At 55.0% G+C, this 18,052-nt stretch overlaps 6 protein-coding genes across 6 annotated transcripts; 4 read left to right on the forward strand and 2 right to left on the reverse strand.

The window, feature by feature from the left end:
- Positions 1-720: 720 nt before the first annotated feature.
- Positions 721-2,768, forward strand: INS49_001799 (uncharacterized protein; the record flags this gene model as incomplete). Its single annotated transcript, XM_043162620.1, has 2 exons — positions 721-2,313; positions 2,376-2,768. 2 exons carry the CDS (start codon positions 721-723, stop codon positions 2,766-2,768), a joined length of 1,986 nt encoding a protein of 661 aa, XP_043031126.1.
- A 1,973-nt stretch (positions 2,769-4,741) lies between these two features.
- INS49_001800 (uncharacterized protein) lies at positions 4,742-5,353 on the forward strand (the record flags this gene model as incomplete). The annotated part of the gene is made up of 1 exon (XM_043162621.1): positions 4,742-5,353. The coding sequence occupies one exon, from the start codon at positions 4,742-4,744 to the stop codon at positions 5,351-5,353; it is 612 nt and encodes a 203-aa protein (XP_043031127.1).
- Positions 5,354-5,517: 164 nt separating this feature from the next.
- Positions 5,518-7,053, forward strand: INS49_001801 (uncharacterized protein; the record flags this gene model as incomplete). Its single annotated transcript, XM_043162622.1, has 1 exon — positions 5,518-7,053. One exon carries the CDS (start codon positions 5,518-5,520, stop codon positions 7,051-7,053), a length of 1,536 nt encoding a protein of 511 aa, XP_043031128.1.
- A 399-nt stretch (positions 7,054-7,452) lies between these two features.
- On the reverse strand, positions 7,453-8,431 carry INS49_001802 (uncharacterized protein; the record flags this gene model as incomplete). Its single annotated transcript, XM_043162623.1, has 5 exons — positions 7,453-7,552; positions 7,632-8,020; positions 8,048-8,104; positions 8,181-8,271; positions 8,343-8,431. The coding sequence occupies 5 exons, from the start codon at positions 8,429-8,431 to the stop codon at positions 7,453-7,455; spliced, it is 726 nt and encodes a 241-aa protein (XP_043031129.1).
- Positions 8,432-11,853: 3,422 nt separating this feature from the next.
- INS49_001803 (uncharacterized protein) lies at positions 11,854-16,109 on the forward strand (the record flags this gene model as incomplete). The annotated part of the gene is made up of 8 exons (XM_043162624.1): positions 11,854-12,984; positions 13,061-13,531; positions 14,969-15,076; positions 15,122-15,137; positions 15,245-15,370; positions 15,432-15,502; positions 15,565-15,706; positions 16,099-16,109. The coding sequence occupies 8 exons, from the start codon at positions 11,854-11,856 to the stop codon at positions 16,107-16,109; spliced, it is 2,076 nt and encodes a 691-aa protein (XP_043031130.1).
- A 397-nt stretch (positions 16,110-16,506) lies between these two features.
- Positions 16,507-17,911, reverse strand: INS49_001804 (uncharacterized protein; the record flags this gene model as incomplete). Its single annotated transcript, XM_043162625.1, has 2 exons — positions 16,507-16,603; positions 16,689-17,911. The coding sequence occupies 2 exons, from the start codon at positions 17,909-17,911 to the stop codon at positions 16,507-16,509; spliced, it is 1,320 nt and encodes a 439-aa protein (XP_043031131.1).
- Positions 17,912-18,052: the final 141 nt, after the last annotated feature.

Consider the following 18,052-nt stretch of genomic DNA (forward strand, 5'->3'; position numbering starts at 1 on the left):
TCCCGCCACTTGCCAATCCAATCAAGACCCATATCTTCCAGACCGTCTGACGCAAGAGATCAGAAGCTCTCGCAGCACCTACCTGGTTGGCGTACGACCTTGACCTCAACCTGGACTTGGACCTGGGACTTGGACCTGGGACTTGGACCTCGACCTGTGCTGCTGCCACCTCGTCGAATATCTGGCTTGGATCTGGCCTCGATTTCTTTTTTATCTCATCTCGTCTTGTCTTGGTCCCGACTAGACGTCCCTTTACCTACTTTTGACTTCACTCGTCCCATGGGCACTTTTGTCAGGCTCAAATCTGCTAGTTTGCCTGTTTGCCAGCCAGACCCGACGCAACTCTACTCAACCTCATTCAACGCTCCTTTGACCTCCGTCGTCGTCTTTAAGGTTCGCGCTTGCCTCGAAGCTGCCGGACCCAAGATTTCGGCCTCACCGCGCCCTGGGCTCCCTCTCCGCCGCCATTGTCGACTCATACGATCCAGCGAGCCAAAGTTTACCCTAGCGTTTCCTATCTTAAATCGCTCGGCACCCCTTCCGGAAGCCTGTCCTAAGTCCAAAGGGCTGAGGGACAAACACATATCCGCAACCTGTAGATCTATCTCGACCCTCCACAGCAGCCGCATGCCGCAGACCACGAGGTAGCCCGTCTCTAAAAAAAAAAAAAAAAATTGTTGCAGACGCACCTGTGTGTTGTTGCCCTCCACTTCGCCCACAATGTCAGACTCTCCAGATTCGTCTGTACCGGCCACTCCGGACGAGCAGGTCGAAAGCAACCCCGCCTCCCCTGGTTCCGACGCCGATGAGTCCTCCGAAGCCAGCACGCCGCTGGATCCCCCTAGTGCGTCTTCCGATGCCGTACCTCAGTTCTCCGCCAAAGAACCACCTCGCCGCGTCCCATCTCTTCGAACCGTCTCGGACCCGCAGGGCCATAGCCCTGGCCTCGGCATCCACCCCAATTCCAGCGTAACCGGCACCCTGAACAACGCTCGCAGGCCTCCACCGGCGGCCAGCAGCTTGCCCATGGATCTCATGGCCAAGGCGCGTGCCTTACAGGCGGAGCGCGCGGGTCTGCCACGGCCTGGCATGAATCCAATGGGCTCTCCCGCACCAGGATCTGGGTCAGCCTCCCCCAGAGGGTTTCCCGGAGGTGCACCGGGCAACTTAAAACTACCAGGCGGCATGGGCGGCCCGTCTAGACCACCGGCCCAGGGTTTTCCGAGGTCCGCTCCGGTCGTGCCTGGTGCGAAGAAGCCTAGCCTGGCGGACCGAAGAGGGGCGATGAAGCTCGGCGGACTCCCGGGTGGGCCCTCGCCGGCCCCAACACCAAAGTTGTCCGATATGAACGGAGGCTCTGACGCGTCCTCGACGGAGGATGGAGGACGGGGAGATTCTAAAATGAACGAGTTCAAGAACTATCTCGACACGCAAAAGGGATGGATCACTTTTGACGGCGCAGCAACCATCACAAGGACTGGTGTGAACTTCGCCAGTGGCGCTGCGTTTTCGATCTCATTAGAAGAAGTCGATATCCTCGACGAGCTGGGAAAGGGAAACTACGGCACAGTGTACAGGGTCCGACATGCAAGGCCAAAGGTACCGAGGTTTGGTCAGGGGCTAAGCGGCTTCAAGTCTGCCTCTAGGCAAAATTCAAGCCTGTCGGAGAAAGATGAATCCTCAGGCAGCGAGGGCTCACCCATGACACTGCGCCCTGGCAGGGCAGACGGCACAACGGGGCGTGTGATGGCAATGAAAGAGATCAGGCTAGAACTCGACGAGGCGAAGTTCACCACTATCCTAAAGGAACTGGTCATCCTCCACGAGTGCTCGTCACCGTACATCATCGACTTTTATGGAGCCTTCTTCCAGGAAGGCGCGGTGTATATGTGCATCGAGTACATGGATGGAGGCTCTATTGATAAACTGTATGATGGCGGGATACCCGAGAACGTGCTCAAGAAAATCACGTACAGCACCATAATGGGTCTGAAATCATTGAAAGACGAGCACAACATCATTCACCGAGACGTAAAACCGACGAACATTCTTGTCAACTCTCGGGGCCAGGTCAAGATTTGCGATTTCGGAGTCAGCGGAAATCTCGTGGCCAGCATTGCGAAGACGAACATCGGCTGCCAGAGCTACATGGCTCCTGAGCGGATATCTGGTGGTGCAATGGCTACGGGCGCGGACGGAACCTACAGCGTCCAAAGCGACATCTGGAGTTTGGGATTGACCATCATCGAGTGTGCAATGGGCAAATACCCTTACCCACCGGAGATTTCTGCTACAATCTTCGGCCAGCTGAACGTGAGTGACGCACCTTCTCCACAATTCAAGAGAGTCTCGGCTAACCAGGCACTCGATCACAGGCGATCGTTGAAGGTGATCCGCCAGATCTCCCCGCGGAAGGCTACTCCGCACAAGCCCGCGACTTTGTCAAGTCGTGTCTCAACAAGAACCCAAAGAAGAGGCATACGTATCCCATGCTTTTGCTACACCCTTGGATCAAGTCTCTTAGCAAGCCCGAGACTATTACCGAAGAAGCAGAGGCCGAGTCGGAAGCCATGGATAACGACCTCGCCGACGCGGCGGCGAAGCAGCTCTCCATCAACGAGGGCTCAGGCGATGCCGAGGTCGCGGAATGGGTGCAGGAGGTCATGGAGCGCAAGAAGCAGGGGCTGCAACCGGCGAGTGCAGAGAAGCCGGCATTGCACGCTGCACCATTTGACAGCGTGAGCCCAGCTGCTAGTCTTGAATCATAGCCGAAGATGTTCGTGCGAATCCGGGGGTACGACTGTCTCGGCCTTACATGAAGAAAACGGTGCATTGTAGCCCGTCCACCGCAGATATCCTCCGTTCCCGTCCCCGTCCCATCTCGGACGAGCTGGTTCGGATTGCTAATGCACAGGCTGGTTCTGGGCGTTCGTCCTTCCACCAGTTGGGTTTCACCCTGCCATCCTCTTGCTCTGCCCAGCCTTCTTCTGATGACCGTGGAGCCCTGTTGGCAAGGAAACAAGCACGGGAGCGGAGCATTTTCCCTTTCTCATATTTTCACATCATCCCGTTTTGAAAGCGAAGCAAAGCAAAGCAGAGTAGGGGAAACACTTTCTGGAAATAAAGAATATTACTTGCACAGAGTGCTCTAAACCTGGATGAGTTTCACAAATGTGAGGATGACGAGGTCGGTTCCCAGAGTGGTGTCGAGAAATACCGTCCCGATCACACGCACCTAACACGCGATGTGGTTGTGCCAAACTACAACATCGCCAATGGAGCACCTCCTCTGCCTTCCCCGCGGTCCGGGCGTCAAATGCTGCGACGAGCAAACCCCCGCCGGCTGGTCATTTGTGCCACGTGAGCCGCAAGTGCCGACGGCGACCACGATAGTTTCTGGCCCGGAAGCCTACCAGCATGCTGGTACGCGGGCGAGATCGACGCGCCTCGGGCACACCGTTTCATATCTGCCAGCAGCTGGCCGTCCTGCCCCAGCCACTTAGACAGCCGGTGCCCCATTGGCAGGCGTAGAACTTGGCCTCATGAAATGTGTGCGGGAGGTAGTGACTTGTGCTGCATGAAACAGGAACCTTTTTCTCCGGTGAGCTTGTCGACAATGCTGGCTGTCATGTGCCTGGCCTCATCGGCACCGGGCGTCATTGACGGCCGAGAACAGCCGCCGTCGCCCCGAGAGGAATCGAAGCAAATTTACTCATCTTAAAAGAGACGCAGCCCAGCCGTCTTCTCGTCGACTGAGAAGCCGGGAAGGATGAGCTTGCCGGGGGGTTTGTCTTTTGGCACAATTCCTGCCTGCTTTACCTGTGCACACGTTGCGGAATCTGGCGATTTGAAGGCATGCGGCCACAAAATCATCTCAGAGCACGTGTGCTCACATTGGGCTACATCCCATTGTGTTATTATAAATTTATGTTCTGTGAGGATGGGGCGTTCGGTCTCATTACCAGGGCGCGGGCGCGACCTGCATTTCAGGGGAATGATATCTGGAGCGGCAGCGGAGCCAAATATAGGGGCATCATCTACCGATAATAAGAGTGGATTTCAAACGGCATGTAACCAAAAAGAGATGATCAGACCCCCTTGCTCTATATTGCAGGATGCTATACGGCTAAAAATGTTGCTGCAATCTTGGCCTCCCATCGCCAGACAGGTCCTGTTGGTGGCACTCAAATGGCATGCAAGCGACTTACATACCTGATAAACATCACCACGTACGAGATTACGGGGCTACCAGCCACTTTCGAATTGTCCATGACATAGAAGATGTGCTACCCTAATTGAACCGTCGTCTCAGGAATTCAATATTTGATTATACGGCCATGTGTCCAGACAGGCCATTTTTGAGGGATGCCTTTGCGCGTGCTCCTTGGGATAACCTCATTCAATAGCCTCCAGAATCACCTCACCCAGGCCAACCTCATAAACCCCCTAAGAACATCCTTATGTAGATGACCAAACTCTGAATATTCAAACAGCTTCAAGTAGGACAGCCAGCTAATCTCGCACAACAAGTGATGTATAATCTCATTTTGGATAATCTCCCCTGAGGCGGGAACCTGCACGGGGATGCCACCCAGCGGGAGGGAAGGGATGGGAGGGTGGCTGTGGGCCCGAGCTTCCAACCCCAACCCCAATTAGCCCCGAACTCGAATCCCGACGGGCGTCTTCCAGCGACCCTTCCAGCAACAACAACACCATCTTCTCCTCCATCACCACCATCACAATGTCCTGCCTGGCGACCAACAAGACCGTCCAGCGCAAACTCGTCCTCCTGGGCGACGGCGCGTGTGGCAAAACATCACTGCTTAACGTCTTCACGAGAGGGTACTTCCCTACCGTCTACGAGCCCACCGTCTTCGAGAACTACGTCCACGACATCTTCGTCGACAACATCCACATCGAGCTGTCGCTCTGGGACACTGCAGGCCAGGAGGAGTTCGACAGGTTACGAAGCCTTTCATATGACGACAGCGACCTGATCATGCTGTGCTACAGCGTCGACAGCCCCGAGAGCTTAGAGAACGTCGAGAGCAAATGGGTCGGCGAGATAACAGAACACTGCCCTAGCGTCAAGGTCGTGCTGATCGCTCTGAAATGCGACCTGCGAGAGGCTCAGGACGAGGACGCGGCGGGCGGCGACAACCCACCAGCGAGCACAAAGCCCACGATCGGGTACGAGCAGGGCCTGGAGGTCGCCAGGAGGATAAATGCGATGCGATACCTCGAGTGCTCGGCGATGCGCAACCGCGGCGTCAACGAGGCCTTCACGGAGGCCGCCCGGGTGGCGATGAGCGTCAAAAAGGATAAGGAGGACAAGAAGTGCATCGTTATGTGAAGCGATCAATGGGCTCGTCGGTCCGGCGGCCGGCTATCGGGATGGCGTCATGCGGCTCAGGACGGACTGATAACGGCATCCAATGTATCTCTAATTCCTAATAAATGGCTACAGAACAGAACAGACGCGGCAACGATACCTCTAGAACACTAGCTGTGCACAAAATGGCAGCCTCATACCACACCTCGCTCCTCACTGCTACAGACTGTCGCTCTCACGTCCACCTCATCATCGGCAGCAATTCACTCGCCGGCAAGCGGTGCGAGCAGTCCATCGCCACCGGCGCAAAACCTATTCTTATCGCGCCCGAGCCCCCACCAACTCAGCCTCTACACTACGGCCTCACCAATCTCATTGAGTCAGGCCACGTCGAGTGGGAACGCAGGCCTTTCACGGAAAATCTTGCCCTCACTCGCGGGCGGGACGAGATAGGCAACGTGGTCGACGCCGTCTTCGTCACGACCACAAACGCCGTTTCCGTGGGCGAAGGCTTATCGGCGCAACTCATCTCAGCCGTTTGCAAACGCAACCGCATCCCTGTGAATGTGGTCGACAATCCCAGCCTCTGCAGCTTCTCCATCCTGTCGACGCACAGCGACGGGCCGCTGCAGATCGGCGTTACCACCAATGGGAGGGGATGCCGCCTCGCCAGCCGCATACGTCGCGAGGTCGCGGCATCGCTCCCGCCTACCCTGGGGACCGCTTGTGCGAAATTGGGGGAAGTGAGACGGAGGATTCAAGAAGAGGACCACCTGCTTCACGAGGCTCTCAACGGCGGTTCCCTTACTGCTGGAGAAGAAGAGGAAGGGCTGGAGCAGACGGCCAATTTCAACAAACTCGTCACCGAGGAAGACCTGGACGCCGTGAAGCACAGGCGCATGCGCTGGCTCGCGCAGGTCTGCGAGTACTGGCCGCTGAAGCGCTTGGCAGCCATCAGCGACGACGACGTCGAGGCAGTTCTGAGATCATACTCTGGCAGCAGCAGCACCTGCAGCGGCGCAACTGCCATTGGAGGATCAGACGATGGCAAGAACAACGGCTCTTCTGCTAGCGCACGCGGCAGGATCATCCTCGCTGGCTCCGGTCCCGGACACCCCGACCTGCTTACCCGCGCAACCTACAAGGCAATCCAGTCTGCCGACCTAATCCTGGCCGACAAGCTTGTACCCGAGGGCGTGCTGGATCTCATTCCCCGGCGCACGCCTGTCTCTATCGCGCGCAAGTTCCCTGGCAACGCCGACAAGGCTCAGGAGGAACTGTTGGAACAGGCTATTGCGGGCGTCAGACAGGGCAAGGTGGTGTTACGACTCAAACAAGGCGACCCCTTCATCTACGGCCGCGGAGGCGAGGAGGTCGAATACTTCCGCCAAAACGGTCTAGGTGGTAGGGTCCTGGTCCTGCCTGGAATCACAAGCTCATTAAGTGCGCCGCTGTTCGCGGGCATACCGCCCACGCAGCGAGATGTTGCAGACCAAGTATTAGTTTGTACTGGGACGGGCAAAAAGGGCAAGCCACCGACGCCACCAGAGTTCATTGGAAGCAGAACGGTCGTATTCCTCATGGCTTTACACCGTATTACTGGTCTTGTGGCCGAGCTCACGCAGCATCTGCCTTCCGATGGAGAGGACAAGCACCCACCACAACAACTGAGACGATACCAGATGGGGCTGGGCCAGCAGAGGACGTGGTTCACCAAATGATAGAGACAAACGATGTTGCACAGCCTGTGAAAGCCACGAGAGTTCTGTGGCCGAGATCGACGCCCTGTGCTGTCATCGAGCGGGCTTCTTGTCCTGATCAGAGAGTCATCCGCACAACACTTGAATTCGTTGCTGAAGCCATTGAGGCAGAGGGGAGCAGGCCGCCGGGACTACTTGTTGTGGGGAGGGCGTGTGAGGCGTTGTACACGCCTGAGAAGGGGAGGTCGTGGATCGTCGAAGAGGGTTTTAAAGAGTTACATCTTGATGAGGTTCGGCTCTAGCATGAAATTAAAGTGACATTTCAACGCCCTGCGACCGATACTTTTGGATTCAACTGCGCTTGGGGGTATTTCAAACAGGTTGCCCCAATTGTACGCTTTTCCCCGAGCGTCAGAGCGTTCACAGCTCGTCGTGCTTACCTCTGCCCTTCTCCTGAACCCTCTTGATAAACGCCGCCACCTTTTCGAGTACCTCTTGGTTGATGCTATGACCGAGGCCACTTCATCGGATGGTGAAACAAGTCAGCAAGCTGCGCGCGAGGCATGATGTCCGAGCAGAGGGTATGGATCACAACGTACGGAACAATACTGGAGTCGACGTGATAACCAAGCTCCTTGACGATATCCCTCGACTTCCCCACCCAATCAAGGTTCATGATCGGGTCCTTCTCCCCGTTGAGCATCAAGACCTCCATGCCCGTCCCCTCCCTCGCGTGGGGGAACTTGCCGGCCCCTCCTCCCCGGCCGCTCTCCCGCACGGCATCCGCCAGCGGCAGGTACCCGCAGAGGCAGAAGACGCCCCCCAGCTGCACGTCCGCCGTGATCCCCGTCAGCAGCGCCATCACGGAGCCCTGCGAGAACCCGCCCATGATGACCTGCGACGCGGGGACGGCGTGGCTCTCGACCTCGTCGCGCACGAGCGAGAGGAAGAAGTCCCGGCTGCGCAGCATGCCCTCCTCGTCGTTGTTCTACTGCGTCAGGGTCTCGAAGGTGACCTGTGGGCCGCGCTCGCCGCGGATGTCGAACCACGCTGGGATGGAGCGCCCGCCGGCCTTGTTGGGGTCTCCTTTGTCAGCGGCACTGGCTGTGTTGATTCTGACGAGGCTTGGTTGGGGGGGGGGCGCTCACCGATGTCACGTTGATTGCTGGGGCGCTTGGAAGGATGAACTTTGTGTCCTGGAAGAGGCCGCTCTCCTGCCAGTTCCGTACGATGGGGACGCTGCGGTACGTGTGAGTACTGTGCACGTGAGAGAAACCTGGGGTGGGTAGGACCCTTGCGCCCTCACTTACTATCCATTTCCACTGTCACCAAATCCATGAGCAATGATCACCGTGGATCTGTGCTGGGTAATGGCTGGGAAAATCAAGGGCTTCGGCATGCTTGCGAGTAAGGCAGTGGCCAGCCTTGCTGTAGTCATCTCGCGCGTGGTGTTCCCTGCTGTGCTTTCCTGAACCTCATGAGCCGGCGAGCTATGTCGAGATTATACTGAATTCTACCCCTTTGCTGCCGTGACGTCTTAAGGTACGGCCCCACCTGATTACAAATATTTGTCATGCTTTACTGTCTTCGGTCGGGGTTACGGGGTGGTGCAAAAAGCGCGAGTGTAAGATTTCCAAACAACATACCTGAGAGAATATTAATACCATTACTCAAATCAATCTCGCAACCAATCAGACTTATCAACTTGAGTCACAGTTTCACGGCCGAGGCTGATCGTGTCAATCTGTCTCCATGACAGACAGCAATAAGTATTCATTTTAACTAGCACACTAAAAGCACGAACCCATTGAATGATCTCGTCATTTACATCCGTGTATGATAGCAAGAAACGGGGACAGAGGTGTGAGAACAACAAGGAAAGGCAAACCAATTATGTAGCGGTGATTCGACGTTCTCACTTAGATTTTAGCCTTGAGGAGGACATCATCCAATTACGTTTCTGTTAAGATGCAATATGCTACGGTGCTGCTAGAGAGCCATAATGATAACTTGTTGTTGCGCAAAGAAGGAAAGCTAGAAGTCTACGAGCCGCAGGCGAAGCTGCGGCGTTTATATAGCGGCCACTGTAGTGGGTATCGTGACACAATACTCTAAATTAGTACATATCTCTCAGAACAGTGTCTAGAGCCTCTGTTTCCTAAACGCTTCCGAAGAGTTTAAAGAACTAGATAAGCTACGGCCGAAGCACTCACGGGAATAGTCTATGGCAGCAGAAAGTATCAGATTCTCACGGTCTTGGGCTGTGCGACTCCCGCACTCTGCCTTTCTACTCATCCGATCAACCCCATTATGCAGCATTTGTTATCTCCTCTGTGACCATCGCCGCACATATGGCTTGAGTGAAGGATCTATTGATGTCCGTATTGTACGTGGCCAAGCACAAGCCCAGCCCGCTCCCGCGTCGCCGAGACGGGATGCACTCGAGACACGAGAAGATGTTTCAGTGTTTCGTAAAAAGTCCCGCAGAGCCGCTGTGAATAGATAGAGAATTTAGAGTAGACCGTGTTGTTGAGTACACATGCTCAGGTCTTTGGGTTAGTGGCTTTGTAGACGGCAAAGAGCTCTAGAGGCAAGTGGTGTGAACGCAGATGTGGATTGGTTCTCAAGCCTCGGAACCTGCCTCTGACACGCAACTCCTCAGGAAGATCCCGTGAAAAATTCTAGTGGCGACATAATTGTTTTCAAGCTCATGCATGAAGCTGGCTTCTAAAGCACAGCAGCCGCGCCGTTGTGTCGTCGGACAATTCGCTTGGAATAAATTTTGCTAGGTCACATTTTCTTTTTCAGGTTTTATTGCATTTTGGCACAGCTGTCGTTGGTAAGGCCTGGGGTGTTCCGTTGTATTCCCAGCACAGTGTTGTAGGCGAATCTCAGCAGAAGACAAAGTCTGAGGTTGGGGAGCGCAAGGCGGAATAGCCCCAACAACAAGTTGAGTTCACCAGGAGAGGAATATTATTTTTGGTCTTCAAGAACAGCAAGGGCGGGATTCTTGTGCCAAGGTTGAATTTCATGCCTAATGTGGCGGTTGCATCCATGGATGACATTGACGAGACGAAATTACTGGCTGTGGCAGTATTGGGTATTATTTTTCCTTACTTAGGTACATTCTTCAACTGCTGGTAACCTTGAGAACAAGACTCGAATTCAGTAAAATATGGTCAGCACATGGAAGTCCTTTCCTGATCTCACTATACTCTCATCTGATATCCACTCCAGCTCCTTCTTTCTTCCATGGCATGCCTACAAGGCTCTACAGGCGACATCAGGTAGCAACTCACATTTCGTGAGCCATTCAGACCTTCTCCCCGCATTATCATAGCGATGTCGCATTAAAAAGAGCGAGGTAGCAATGGATCCAGTGCTTATTGGTCACGTGAAGCAATTCAAGAAGCCTTCCTTCACTACTGGCTTGTAATCTACTTTGGGTTTATCATATAATCCCAGAATTCATCATATACAGGACACACCCCCAGGAGGGAGGCACGAGTATTTTTGCTTTCCGCATTAGGGTCCAAGCTGATTTGATTGAAGAGGCACTACATATAGGCATGCCGTGGATGCATAGGCAGAAAATGGCGCTCTCCGACACTCTGCCTTTGTACGCTTACCCCTAGACGACATCACCTCGACAAGGAAACATCCAGTGAGTGCAATGGTTGAGGTGAACGATTGCAGGGTAAATTTGGAATTACCGTAGCCAGCATAGAGTCCACGGAGGAAGGTCCGAATCTAAAGAAGGCGACGTGACGCCTACAAGTGGAACAATGTCCGAGCCGGGCTTGTGATGAAGGTATGTAAACTCGAAAAATCGAATCTCGGCGTTACATGTTCGCCCCACTGGTTGCCTGTTGCAGGAGAGTGCATCGCAGGTCCAGCGCTTTGGACAATATCATTCCCGAAAGTACGGCATACCGGGGCATTTGGTTCCCTGTACATGTCTGTGTATGTTCGGCATTCTGGAGTAACGATAGCAAGCCCAAGGAAATCGACCTACGCGAGCCCAGGGTTATGAAGACGACGACTATGCTGAAGACTATAGTATCGGAATTAATTGATCGCCGTGTGATCGATCGATTCTCAGCTGACAACCCCTCAAAACCCCCCCCAAGGGAGAAGGAAAAACACGCCTCGGGACAAGCGCGTATTGACTAGGTACGCGACATTTGTTTTTGGCTGCTGTCCCAGCTCTACGGTGATTTCTCACAACTGGTTGCCACCATCTGATGTTGTTGTAGAGATGGTTTACTGTCGTTGGCTGCATCAGGGGTCCTCGCCCAAAGTGTTTCTGCTTAGCATTCGAAACATTTGGCATTTCTTGGCGATGCAACACTCCGATGGCTGGCACTGGGGGACCAGCGAACAACAGTTCCAGAAGCTGTCCGTGCTGGCGTGGTCTGCATCTTGCAACAGTCGGCTGTTTCCTAGTGACCTGGTTCTGATACTGTTCAATCCAGGAGAAAAGCGTCCTAACCCTAATTTTAGACGTTGATCGCTTCCACATACCACCTGTGCCAAGTGAACCCTCACACACCCTTCCCTCGAATCAAGCAACGTCGAGCGCGGCCCAAGACAAGAGACGCCCACAGAGGCGTTTCACTATGATGGACTTGCGTGGAATGGCATTATTCATTGCCGACCATGTCGACTGACCTGCTGCACCGGCTCAAAAGGCCATCTTGTCGTCTCTTTCCTTAGAAACACCTGCTTTCGTCCCAATCTGCTGCATAGTCTTGACAGAGCTGTGCTCCCATACCCCAACTCCAAGACACAACTTGCTTGACCATATTTATGACAAGCACCATGGCAGCAATCTTTGAGAAGCTGCCAACGTCGCTGCCGACGGCAGACCGGCCTGACTCGATGGCAACTGTTGCTTCAATTCTCACCAACGACTCCGTCGCCACAGACGCTACAGAGACTCTGCCTCGAAAACCCTCTTCCGAAGAGTGTCACGATGAGGCAGACGAGGGCGATGATTCGCTCGTTTTTGCCATTAGGGCATTACGCCTGCTCGACAACCCGCAGTCTGCCGCCACGGAAGCAATCCAGGCTTTCGACCCCAAAGCCAACCTGCACCCCGATCTTGTTCGGCTCTTGGTTGCAGCGGCTATGAAGCACCCGGATGTTGCTCAGGGACTGATTGAGCTAGGTCAAAATATTCACGGCGGCCAGCTCGGTCGCTCAGGGGCTCTGCAGCAGCATGGTGATGTTCTCTACCAGCAACCAACCGGAGTATTGGACCAGATTAGCATCTCTTCGCTACTTTCGAGTATCAACGAATCTTCAGCCAGGAGAGCACCGTCTCCCAACAGGGACACCGCTTCTGCTCCATCTTTGAAGCGCCGCCTGAGTGTCTTATCCACCAAGAAGGCACACGACACACAACAGGGCCCACCGAAGAGAAAGGAGAAGATCTCAGTAGACACCATCAGGAAGATTTGCAAGGCGAACCTCAAAGACACCAAGGAGAGCATTGACAAGCTTGAGCAAGCTGATTACGCGGACGAGTTCCTCAGCGCGGATGAGCTGAAGAGGCAGGCAGAGGAGTATCTAGGCCACGAGACTGGGAAATTCGCGCTGTGCCTCGCACTCACTCTGCGCAACGAAGAGCAGCGATGGGAGAGTGTCACTCACCTCATGGGCACCATGGCCGAAAAGCTCAAGATTCTTCTCTCCACAAAGGGGCGATTCAGCCCATCAGGAGACGTTGGACTTCCTGGCCAGGACGGGTTCGGCATCCGTGACTGCTGGGTCGTGCTCTCCGAGGCCGAACAGGAGAGGCTGGCCTTCGACAAGCAGTGGGTGAAGCAGCTCAGGGAGGCAGCACAGGTTGCACCCCGGCACGCGGCCATGGTCTGGGAGATTTTGGATATGTGCGACAAGATCCAGGAGACTGTCGCGCCACCGCGGTCCTCAGAGGAGAAGGCCGGGGTACGACAGCATCGCGGCCCGCCTGGAGGAGAGCTTCGAGCCACCCGAAGCCCCGAAAGCATCGACAGAGAACAAGGTGATCAAGCGGCCGGCCATGACGGCGCGCTCCCCGGAGGAGATCACGGACCGGTGGTGCTTTTTCTTCGACCTCCTCGACGAGGAGGCCGCCAGGCGGTGCTTCCGCGAGCTGAGGCTCCTGCGCCAGCTCTTCAATGCTGCTAACCAGGCACCAACCGACCGCATGGCCAACCTAAAATCGAAGGCGAGGAAGGCTTTTGCCGAGAAGCAGGACGATGACCTGGAGCGCTGGTTGGACACTAAGTGGGCCATGTCGGCGATGAAGGGCTTCATGATGACCAAGGCTGAGCTATACGATGTTGACGGCAGCGCAGACAGCTTGAGCAAACTGGAGAAGCTGGATGACGCGTTCTGCAAATGCTTCTGGGGTTGTCTGGGGTCTGGTGACCACAAACGGCTCGCCCAGGAGGACGGCAAGAAGTGGGTGACAGATATCATGAAGGTTTTCCAGCACAGGAGGAGGTATGAGGTAATGTTTAGGCTGAGAGATATCCTTCATTTTATGCAGGGGAACATGTAATGGGCGAGAAATACTGTAAGATAATTTGTGGTTGGTATCAGGAAACAGGCAGAAAGAAACATGTCAGAATCGGATAAAGAAATGCTATATGGTCATCCACGCGCATCTCATCTCAAACTATATGAAACTTTCTGCAGTAAGAGCCAGTAGATGCTGGTCAACCACCAGTGGTACACCCGGGCACGCATGCAACCTCGTTCAGATGCCGCCATCCCAACTGCGGAAACCGCACATTTGACAACATCATTGCGCAAGACTGAAGAAGATACCTCATCCGGAGTGCGTAATGAACCTTTGGAAGCGGGTATACTGTGTCATGGGACGCATCTCAGCTTTCTCTGTTGGCAGGCTGTACTTAGGTAGGTAGCAGAGTTGCAATGTGGGCACGCTCAATCAGGTGTTCCGCCATACAAGAGTAGTGGAAACACTGTACAAAAAGGAGATACGGTAGAAGTAGTTTAGAAGAGCAAAAGAGGTCCTCGGTAACTCTCTGTCTTCACTTGAAAGCAGTGCGACCGACTCATTTCACCCATGAAGATGAAGGGGCCGTGAACCGTGACCAGAAACCTGCCTTGCGAGTCCTGACCGCGAAGCGAGTGGAATTGCTGAGATTCGTACGTAGTGCAAGGGATGGACTTCATCACATCCTCATGCACAACTACATGTGAATGGCTCAACGGACACCTTCAAGTGGTGGCGCGTCAAGAGTCCCCTGATTGGAGCCCGTCTGGGTCTTTCGCTGTAACACATTGACGACGTTTTGGGAGGATGCACGAGTTGGTTGGGACTCGGAAATAAATTACAAGGTGGAACATCTCTCCTTGTGCGTATTGCACGCACAAAGGCGAGACATGTTGGTGATGCGATGCTGTCGACGGTGCGGCTCAGATGACGAATTCCTGAGATCTGGGGAGTATTTGTGTTCTGGCCGGGTTGTACACGGGTTAAAGTGAGTTTGTGAGTGCACACAGTCGCGCGCACAGCACTAACGGACAACATCCCGAGACCGCTTCGGTGGGCTGGCCAGGACCAAGCGAGAACGAATGAGCGGGAGCACCCTGAAACAGGGATGCCCACTTTTGACGTACTATTTATGGGGTGGGGTGAGGGAAACCCCACTCAGCCTGCCAGCATAGTTGACAAGCTTCTTTCGACGGACTCAACGGCCAGATACCTCCCTTACATACAAGCAGCCTCCGTCTCCTGCATACCTCCCTGAAGCTCCAGCACAGCCTCCTTCTTCCACTTCCGGCAACACACATTAACTAGACTGACCATGGTTGGTGGTGACCCCCCCAGCATAGGCCTCGGCACGCCCTGCCTCTTACCCCGCCTGAGGCTCTGCGCTGGCCCAGCTGCTTGACTGACCACATCGTCCGATCACAGGCCGACCAGGGGCAGCTCTCTGAGGAGCAGATCGAAAGCTTCAAGGAAGCTTTCTTGGTTTTTGTTAGTACCACGCCCAAGTCAACCCCTCTCGCACTTACTGCCAAGGTGTGCTTTTTTACTGACGGTTTGGTTTATCTGTCCTTACTCTAGGACAAGGATGGCAATGGTCAGTCTCTGGCGGCTATCTCAGACCTGGTGGACAACACCAACATATTCTCCGTGTATGCATGCAACGAACGTATTGTACGTGAGCTGACCAGGCGTGTTTCACAGGCGAGATCACCAAGGATGAGCTCGGGACAATCATGCGCTCCCTCGGTCTGAACCCCACCGATGGCGAGCTCCAAGATATGGTCGACGAGGTCGATGTCGACAAGAACGGCACTATTGACTTCAAGGGTATGTAGCCCCATTCCAATGTGAAATACACTCCGGCTATTTACTAACAGATGGTGTGCAGAGTTCTTGGCCCTGATGTCACACAAAGTCCAGGATGTGGACCCAGAGCAGGAGCTCCGAGAGGCGTTCAAGGTGGGCTTTTCATGGCATGGCTGCAAGCCCTGACGGGCAACATGGCTGACCACGAGCTCCAGGTCTTCGATCGCGATAACACCGGCACCATTTCCAAGGATGAGCTCAGACAGGTCATGAAGTCGATCGGCGAGAGCCTTACTGAGGCTGAGATCGACGAGATGCTTCACTTTGCTGACTCGGATGGGAGCGGTACCATAGATTGTAAGTGCAGAAGAATGCTTGTGCAGGCTTGGGACTAACCTGGATATAGTCAACGAGTTTGTCCAAATCATGAACCAAAAGTAAAGAGGTTATTTAGTACTGGAGGCGAGGTTTGACCGGGGGGATTACCGAGCAATAACGGGTGCAGAGCACCACGGTCAGGGCCCATACTCCTGCATCATGCAACAGCCAGTCTCTAGTTCAGAGACGATCCACAAAAACGAGTATCTTTTACGCACAGCAGAGCCTGGGTGATATGGAAAATATGTCGGCGCCAAGCAACCATGCTGGAAGCGGGCACGAACTCGAACCTCTCAAGTGACATTAGGGATTCATTCGACCTTTGACCTCGCCACGAAATCCACGTTGACCGTCACTGAGCTCATAATCAGATGCGCACTAGATGCACTCTTCCGTCTGAATGGGCAGTCCCTCTTGTGGCTTCATGCAACCCTCCCGCATTTACCTTGGCATCAGTCCACCTTGGCCGGCAGAAATATGTTCATGCTGCAGAAGTCAACAATCGCAATAATTATGACAGTATGGATCTGCCGACATAGAGCTGGATTGGGGGAATGTAAAACACCACTGACGATGCTGAGGGGTCATGTATGTCGAGGGTGACCACCTGCTCGGGCAATATCACGTGAAGCCATATTCAGAAAATTGAATGACTGCCTGGGTTTTGATTTCTGGCCGTCACTACACAATAGCCCGAAGGAAACGCAAACCCGCCTAAACGCCGTGCATGCTGATACATGAATCAATTCTTACTTTTACCGCAACCAATACCACGTCACTCACACCGAGTAACTTGCGTACTCCTTGTTGAAAACACGGCCGATGACCATGCGCCTCACCTCAGATGTACCAGCGCCAATCTCGTATAGTTTTGCACTGCGGCATGCAGGTCAGCACGAGCGCTCACAATGGCTGGGAAGGGGGGGGGGGCGTCAGGAAGCGAGCGGTGGGCAACACTTACTCTCTCAGTATCCTGGAGGCCGGCATCTCTTCCACGTAGCCCATACCGCCAAGCACCTGTATGCAATCCAGACCACATTCCGTAGCCCTTTCAGCAGCGTACAGTATCGCACCGGCACAGTCCTGCGTCTTGATAATGCCTTCCTCGTCGACAGCCCTCGCAGTGGCGTACGTGTAAGCCTTGCTGACCTGTAGCTTGGTGTACATGTCGGCCAGCTTGCCGTGGATCGCTTGGAACGTGCCAATGGGCTGGCCGAACTGCTTCCGCGCGTGCGCAAACGGCAGTGCCACGTCGAGCGCCGCTTGCATCAGGCCCAAGGGCCCCGCGCTGAGCACGAGTCTTTCCAGGTCGAGGCCCTCCATCAACACGCGCACGCCGCCGTTGATCTTGCCGAGGACGTTGGCCTCGGGCACAAAGACGTTGTCGAAGACCAGCTCGCCCGTGTTGCTGCCCCTCATGCCCATCTTGTCGAGCTTGCGCGCGCACGCAAAGCCCTCTGCCCCACTCGTCTCGACGATGAAGGCCGTGATGCCCTTGCTCCCCGCATCAGGCTCCGTCTTGGCGTACACGACGATGTAGTCCGCGTCAGGCCCGTTCGTGATCCACATCTTGGAGCCGTTGAGGACATAGCCCCCGTCCACCTTCTTGGCCGTGGTCCGCATGGAGACCACGTCCGAGCCGGCGCTGCTCTCGCTCATGGCCAGCGCGCCGACCTTCTCGCCGGCTATCAGGCCCGGGAGGTACCTGGCCTTCTGGTCCGGCGAGCCGTTCAGCTGCAGCTGGTTGACGCACAGCTGGCTGTGCGCCGCGTAGGACAGCGCGATGGACCCGGAGGCGCGGCTCAGCTCCTCCATGACGATGCAGTGTGCCTGGTATCCCAGTGCCAGCCCGCCGACGTCCTCGTCTGCCGTGATCCCCAGGAACCCTGCCTCGCCCAGCTTCCCCCACATCTCGGGAGGGAAGGCGTTGCTCTGGTCAGTTGCGGCCGCCACCTCGGGGCTGATCTCGCGCCTGGTGAACTCCTGGACGCGCTCGCGCAGCTCCTCGAGGTCGGCTTGCGTGGGGGCGACGAAGCCCTGCGGGTGCTTGGAGGTCGATGCCCATCGTCGGTATTCGGGTACTGCTGCTGCTCTGTTGCGGATAGCTAGGGTTGCTGGCGAGGAAGCCTTGGGAAGGGTTCGCGCTGATCGGGCCAGGCGGCCAAGTACTCTCGTGCTCGACATGGTTGCTTAGGAATGGCAGGTCGACGGAAGAATGAGAAAATCAAGCTGTGTTACGCTCCATGACAAGGAAAGTGTTGCGTGTTCCAAGAGCTCACAGGCGGTTATTGTTGTTGGCCATCGCATTGCTTCGGCCCAAGATCG

Source organism: Diaporthe citri (assembly GCF_014595645.1).
Source record: "Diaporthe citri strain NFHF-8-4 chromosome Unknown scaffold_1, whole genome shotgun sequence".
Taxonomy (NCBI): domain Eukaryota; kingdom Fungi; phylum Ascomycota; class Sordariomycetes; order Diaporthales; family Diaporthaceae; genus Diaporthe; species Diaporthe citri.